The sequence below is a fragment of the Myotis brandtii genome, unplaced genomic scaffold (genome assembly GCF_000412655.1).
Source record: "Myotis brandtii unplaced genomic scaffold, ASM41265v1 scaffold898, whole genome shotgun sequence".
Lineage (NCBI taxonomy): Eukaryota > Metazoa > Chordata > Mammalia > Chiroptera > Vespertilionidae > Myotis > Myotis brandtii.
In genome coordinates, this window is record NW_005371683.1 from 1,459,736 (window position 1) to 1,466,721 (window position 6,986).

At 46.7% G+C, this 6,986-nt stretch overlaps 1 protein-coding gene across 4 annotated transcripts in view; it reads left to right on the top strand.

Moving 5' to 3' along the window:
* RAB29 (RAB29, member RAS oncogene family) overlaps positions 1-6,386 on the top strand; it is a 6,793-nt gene extending 407 nt beyond the window's left edge. For 3 of the 4 annotated variants that reach the window (XM_005885253.2, XM_005885254.2, XM_014532587.1), the window contains exons 2-6: positions 93-334; positions 2,941-3,012; positions 3,693-3,874; positions 4,636-4,757; positions 5,801-6,386. In XM_005885253.2, coding sequence (XP_005885315.1) covers positions 211-334; positions 2,941-3,012; positions 3,693-3,874; positions 4,636-4,757; positions 5,801-5,912 — 612 coding nt within the window. In that variant the 5' untranslated portion in view covers positions 93-210 and the 3' untranslated portion in view covers positions 5,913-6,386. Of the gene's footprint in view, positions 1-6; positions 335-2,940; positions 3,013-3,692; positions 3,875-4,635; positions 4,758-5,800 lie in introns of those variants that run through there. The other variant, XM_014532585.1, reaches the window with a different exon arrangement.
* Positions 6,387-6,986: the final 600 nt, after the last annotated feature.

Below are 6,986 nucleotides of genomic sequence, written 5' to 3' on the forward strand. Positions count from 1 at the left end.
GCCCCCCGCGCTCCACCCAAGCTGCGGCCGCGCGCGGAGGAAGCGCGCAAAGGTTGAGTGTAGTTTCCCTTTTTGCTTTCTCGTCATTGCAGCCCCAACAGGCGGTGGAGGGAATGCCGAACCTCAGTTCGAAGGGGGTCGGGAGCCACAGAGGTTAAAACCAGCGGTTCCCCGGCTTCCCGCCTCCCTGAAACGTCCACCGCGCTCGCCATGGGCAGCCGCGATCACCTGTTCAAAGTGCTGGTGGTGGGGGACGCCGCGGTGGGCAAGACGTCGCTGGTGCAGAGGTACTCCCAGGACAGCTTCAGCAAACACTACAAGTCCACGGTGGGAGGTGAGCCGTCCAGGGGGGCGGGGCGGACCGGATCCGGGCCGGGACCGCGGGCTTCAGCTGGGCCTCTAGCTGGGTGGGAGCTGGGGATCTCGTGTCGTTGGGTCCTTCCTCGGGTGAGGAAGTAGGTGTCTGGGATCCTGCAGCGGTTCTCAACCTGTGGGTCGCGACCCCTTTGGCGGTCGAACGACCCTTTCACAGGGGTCGCCTAAGACCATCCTGCATATCAGATATTTACATGACGATTCATAACAGTAGCAACATTACAGTTATGAAGTAGCAACGAAAATAATTTTAAGGTTGGGTCACAACATGAGGAACTGTATTTAAAGGGCCAGAAGGTTGAGAACCACTACTCTAAAACAAAAATTGATTGGCATGCCTGTTTGGGGTTCCCCCGTCAGGTTTTCCTGACCTGAGCTGACTGCCTGGAAAGAAATGGGGCGAAGGTGTGAAGATGAGACGTGGGGAGGGGAGGGGAGAAAAGGAGCAATTGCTGCGTCTGCGAGGGAACTCTGTGCTCAGGTCTCTTCCTGCGGGCAGCCGGCCAAGCGGTCAGGGGCAGGTCTCCGAGCCCAGCAGAGGCAGCTGAGACCCCCGCAGGGCCTGTGAGGGGTCCTGCCTCTCACGGGCGGTCCAGGCAGCTATTGCAGGAGCAGAAAGGCATTGACCCCGGCCTAGCTTTGTTTGCGGGATGCCTGCGGGGGAGAGTCCGAGGCCACGCAATCAGACGCTTATCAGGGCAGATGAGCTATGTGTTTGTTGTCCATTGATTGCTTAAAGAAAGGCAACCTAGCCCTAACTGGTTTGGCTCAGTGGATAGAGCCCTGGCCTGCAGACTGAAAGGTCCAGGTTCGATTCTGGTCAAGGGCATGTACCTTGGTTGTGGGCACATCCCCAGTGGGGGGTGTGCAGGAGGCAGCTGATCATTGATGTTTCTAACTCTCTATCCCTCTCCCTTCCTCTCTGTAAAAAATCAATAAAATATATTTAAAAAGAAAGGCAACTTAGGAATTCTTCAAGGATCTAAAATATACCACTTCTTGGCCTATTTTCCCACCCATTTTTCTCTCAACCTGGGTTATGGAGGAAGGAAGAGAACACCTTAAGAGTTAATTCATTTCTTTCTAGGTGTGATCTTTGGACTGGTTTTTCAGGAGTAGAAATGCCTTTTTGTTAAATAGAAAAGTGCTTAGCTGGGCAGAGCTGGTGAAGTGGAGAGTAACAAACATTTATTTATCTCCATTTAAAAAAAAACTACACACGTTTTTGACACACACCCCTCCTCCTGCTTCTCCCGCTGGGCGCCCTCATCCCCTCCCCCACACGCCCTATCCCACCCACCCACGCTCCCCTCCCCCTGCACATCTGGGGGAGGTGGGTGCGAAGGGAACCCGGAAAAACCCTCCCCCTTCCTACTCACACCCCACCCAGTGCCTCCTCGAGAGACGAGAGACGCCTGGGAAGGGATTGAAGGGTGTGAATTTTCTCTCAAGTGGTTTGGGGACCTGGATCTTGGGCTGGAGAGGGTTCCGAGATGGGGAGGTTGGGGGGGAGGGGAGGGGAGAGGCAGTGGAAGAAAAAAACACGTTTTTTAAAGGAAAAAAAATTTACACCAATGTAAATTTTGAAAATGTGTGCTGGTATTCATTATGGAATTTTAAAACGTTGACAAGCATTTAAATATGTTTTTATTGATTTCAGAGAGAGGAGGAGAGGGATAGAAACATCAATGATGAGACAGAATTAGAAATTATCTTGGGCAGGAATGGGATAGAGTGACAAGGTCCCAGAAGATTACTAGAAAGAATATGGTTTCAATGAGAGAGAATCATTGATCAGCTGCCTCCTGCACGCCCCCTACTGGGGCTAGCAACCCAGGCATGTGCCTTGACGGGATTCTAACCCTGACCTCCTGGTTCATGGGTGGACGCTCAACCACTGCCAAGGCATGTGCCTTAAGGGGGAATCTAACCCTGACCTCCTGTTTCATGGGTGGATGCTCAACCACTGAGCCACACTGTCGTGGCTACCCATTGTCTTCTTTCTAGGAATCCTCTGGGACCTTGTCACTCTATCCCATTCCTGCCCAAGATAATTCCTACAGCCTTATGGAAGATGTAGAATTCCCCAGAGTGTGTTTGTATCATAATACGATTGGATGAGGAGCCAAGAGTGAAATTGAATGTGAAAGAGGCAAAAGCCACACTTACTTCATTTCCCCTTTGCCCCCTATCATCCCTTCTCTGAGAAAACTCCCTAAGTCTCCCAGAAACTGTTTAACCTGAGATTAGTAATTGTTTTCATAATGACTCCCACCCTCCTAGTTCCAGCCTTGGAGACAAACAGTATCAAATGAATTGGTTTGACAAGAGAGTAAAAGCTAAAGACTCCCTTCTGGGAGTGAGTGTGCATGAGCTGTTCCATATAATACCTGAGTGTGGGCTCCTCTCAGCTCACTGAGGGCTTAAAAATTAAATGAATGAATAAGTAAATAAATAAATAGGAGTTGTGTCTCCCTAGTGTTGAAACTGCAGATTTGATCTGAGGTTTTCTGTGGATTGTTTAAAGGTACATTTTATTCAACTGCATTACACGTATATTTTCAGTGGATTTCGCTCTGAAGGTTCTCCAGTGGTCTGACTCCGAGATGGTGAGGCTGCAGCTGTGGGACATTGCAGGTAGGCTGGGAAGACTGAATAGGAACAAAGGGAGAAGTTTGGGGGTAACCAGCCAGCTCCCAGAGAAAAAGGGGGGCAGGAAAACCAGGAGTGTGTGTTCCCGAAGCTGGGACGATGGACCTTCGCGGAGGGTGCACGAGCTGAATAGACACAGGACTTTTGTAGATGTTTCTGCCGATGTCCTGCCCTGTACATGTCAAGCAGTCTCTGTGGGGAGGGGCTGGCAAGGCGGTGGATGGTCCAGGCCACAGGTGGATGCTCCCACAGCAGGGGGAGGGTGCTCGTTCAGCTGATCTTGGTGAGGAACAAGATGCTGGAAAAACAGAGACAATAATGATAGCTTACCCTTGTTATGTGTCAAGCACTTTCCTAAACATTTTTTTATTCACTGACTCATGAGTCCTGGCAATGACCCTATGATAAAGCTACTGCTCTGCTTCTGTCCCCACTTTTCAGATGGGAAATACTTAGCCTTGAAAGCTTAACTTGTCCAAAGTCACATAGATAGTAAATGACAGAGCAGGGATTTGGACTTGGACGATCTGGGTACAGAATCTGGACTCAACCACCATGCCTACTGCCTTCTCTCCCACAACGAAGGCAGAAAGGACAGGATGTAAGAGGGGGTTCTGGGACTGGTTCTCAGGATCACCTTCTAGGGGCCTCTCCTCTCCTCCCAGGGCAGGAGCGCTTCACATCTATGACACGACTGTACTATCGAGATGCCTCTGCCTGTGTTATTATGTTTGATGTTACCAATGCCACTACCTTCAGCAACAGCCAGAGATGGAAACAGGACCTGGACAGCAAGCTCACACTGCCCAATGGAGAGCCTGTGCCCTGCCTGCTCTTGGCCAATAAGGTACATGGTCAATCTAGGAAAATGATTCCTGGCCTCAATCGGTGGTGAGAGGGCAAGCTATCTAAAATGCTCTTCCAGCCCCAGCTGGTTTGGCTCAGTGGATAGAGCATCGGCCTGTAGACTGAAGGGTCCCGGGTTCGATTCCTGTCAAGGGCACATGCCGGGATTGTGGACTCGGTCCCCAGTAGGGGCATGCAGGAGGCAGCCAATCAATGATTCTCATCGTTGATGTTTCTCTCTCTCTCTCCCCCTCCCTTCAACTTTGAAATCAATAAAAATATTTTTTTTTTAAATAAAATAATCCCTGGCTGGTTTGGCTCAGTGGATAGAGCATTGGCCTGTGGACTGAAGGGTCCCAGGTTTGATTCTGGTCAAGGGCATGTACCTTGGTTGCAGGCACATCCCCAGTAGAGAGTGTGCAGGAGGCAGCTGATTGATGTTTCTCTCTCATCAGTGTTTCTAACTCTCTATCCCTCTACCTCTCTCTTCCTCTCTATAAAAAAAAAATCAATAAAATATATTTTAAAAAATAAAATGCTCTTCCATTCTTGTGATCCACTTTTCCTTCTCAAGTTGGCAAAATCATCTCTACCTCCTTTCAAGGGATATTGAGACTTTCTCGGGGAAGAATGTTGAATGTAGATTTTAGATGCTGCTGTTCTTAGCCATTGGTGGAAAGGTTTTAAACCCACAGGTATCTGAGTTGTGTCCCTAATCCCAGGAAGTTTATGGTGTTGCCTTTTATTTATTCTCTTTGCCAGTGTGATCTGTCCCCTTGGGCAGTGAGCCGAGACCAGGTTGACCGTTTCAGTAAGGAGAACGGTTTCACAGGTTGGACAGAAACATCCGTCAAGGAGAACAAAAATGTTAATGAAGCCATGAGGTGAGTAGCTTATGGGCACACAGATGTACCTATCTTCTACTGTAGCTCATTATACCTTCTTTTCTTTTTTTTAAAATCCGGAGCATATTCTTGATTTATATTTATACTCTCAGAACCTTGAATAGTGCCTGACAAACAGCAAGTCTTAATAAATGTTTCTTGAACAGAATTCTATTTCTTGACAGCAAAAGTAATTCTGGGTTAATCTTCTGAAATACCAAACTGGAGATCTTACTCCCTCTTTTGATCACTAAACCTCACAGTGGGATTCTGGCAGGTACTTAGAAACGAAGTTTTGTTCCAGAAACCTCAAGTACAAATCAACTAGACACTGAAATAACACAGATCAGGATTCAGCTTGCTTCTGTGTTCCAAACAAAAGATAAGCTCTTCCTTTTCAGACAAATAAACGACATTAAATTTACTATGTTATGGTATCAATCACAAATACCGGGTGGATGGCCAACAAGAAACATGTAGCTCTTGTTTATTTAATCTATGCACTCTGAACAGATTTCTGATAAAATAAAATAGATTTTTTAAAATTAAATAGATTTATTTTTTTTTAAATATATTTTATTGGTTTTTTACAGAGAGGAAGGGAGAGGGATAGAGAGTTAGAAACATTGATGAGAGAGAAACATCGATCAGCTGTCTCCTGCACACCTCCTACTGGGGATGTGCCCACAACCAAGGTACATGCCCTTCACCAGAATCGAGCCTGGGACCTTTTGTCCGCAGGCTGATGCTCTATCCACTGAGCCAAACCAGTTAGGGCAAAAATTAAATAGGTTTAATAGATGTACCCATCTTCCACTGCAGCCCATTGTACCTTTTTTCTTGTTTCTGAGCAAATAAGAACAGACTGGGCCACTTGAATGCCAGCTTCTGAAGGTCAGAGATGCTGTCCTCTCTCCTGAGATAACTGGGGACAAACCTGGTGGCTTTATTGAACGCCATCTGGCGTTAAGACAGACAATGTCTGCTGTTTCTCCCTTTCCTCAGTTCAGCTTTTCAGGCTTATTTTTTATTTGTTTTTTTAGAGTCCTCGTTGAAAAGATGATGAGCAATTCCAAAGAAGATATGTTTTTGTCCACCCAAGGGGACTACATCAACCTACAAGCCAAGCCTTCCTATACTTGGGGCTGCTGCTAGTCGTGTTATGCCTGTTTTCCCTCCGGGTTCTAATTCCTTCCCTTTGGTTGCCCACCCAGCAGTTTTATTGAGTACATTTGAACTGTCTCCTGCTAACTGTCCAGTAAGGAGGGCCATCGTCACTAAGAAAAGACACCTGGGACCCATGTGCATTTCTGCATCTCCTGAAATTTGGTTCCCACTTGCTGCTGACTCATGTGGTCCAGTTAGTGCCTTCCCATTCTTCCCCTTTATATTGAATTTATTGGGGTGACACTGGTTATCAAAATTATATAGGTATCATGTGCACAATTCTACAATACATCATCTGTACAGTTAGTGCCTTTTGTATAAGAAAAATCATCTCATCACTCAATTTGTGATCTGGGATTTTGTGGGTAGGATTAGAAATCAGTGTCTGGACATATGAAAACATGCTCAAAGGACTAGTCATCAGAGAGATGCAAATCAAAGCCATCTCACATCTGTCAGAATGGCTGTCATCAACAAACGACAAGTGCTGGAGAGGATGTGGAGAAAATGGAACCCTCCTCCTGCTGGTGGGAATGCAGACTGGTGCAGCCACTGTGGAAAACAGGATGGCGTTTCCTCAAAAAACTAACAGTGGAACTGCCATTTGGCCCAGTACCACTTCTAGGAATATACCCCAAGAAAACAGAAACACCAGTCAGAAAGGATATATGCACCCCTGTGTTCATAGCAGCACAATTTACAATAGCTAAGATTTGGAAACAGCCTAAATGCCCATCAGCAGATGAATGGATTAGAAAACTGTGGTACATCTACACAATGGAATACTACGCTGCTGTAAAAAAGAAGGAATTCTTACCATTTGCAACAGCATGGATGGAACTGGAGAGCATTATGCTAAGTGAAATAAGCCAGTCAGTGAAAGATAAATACCACATGATCTCATTTATGGAATATAAAGAGCATTAGAAACTGTTGAACAAAAATAGAGGCAAAGAAGCATCGAACAGACTGTCAAACTATAGGGGGAAGGTAGGGGAGGGTTGCGGGGGGCGGTAAGAGATCAACTGAAGGACTTGTATGCATGCATATAAGCACAACCAA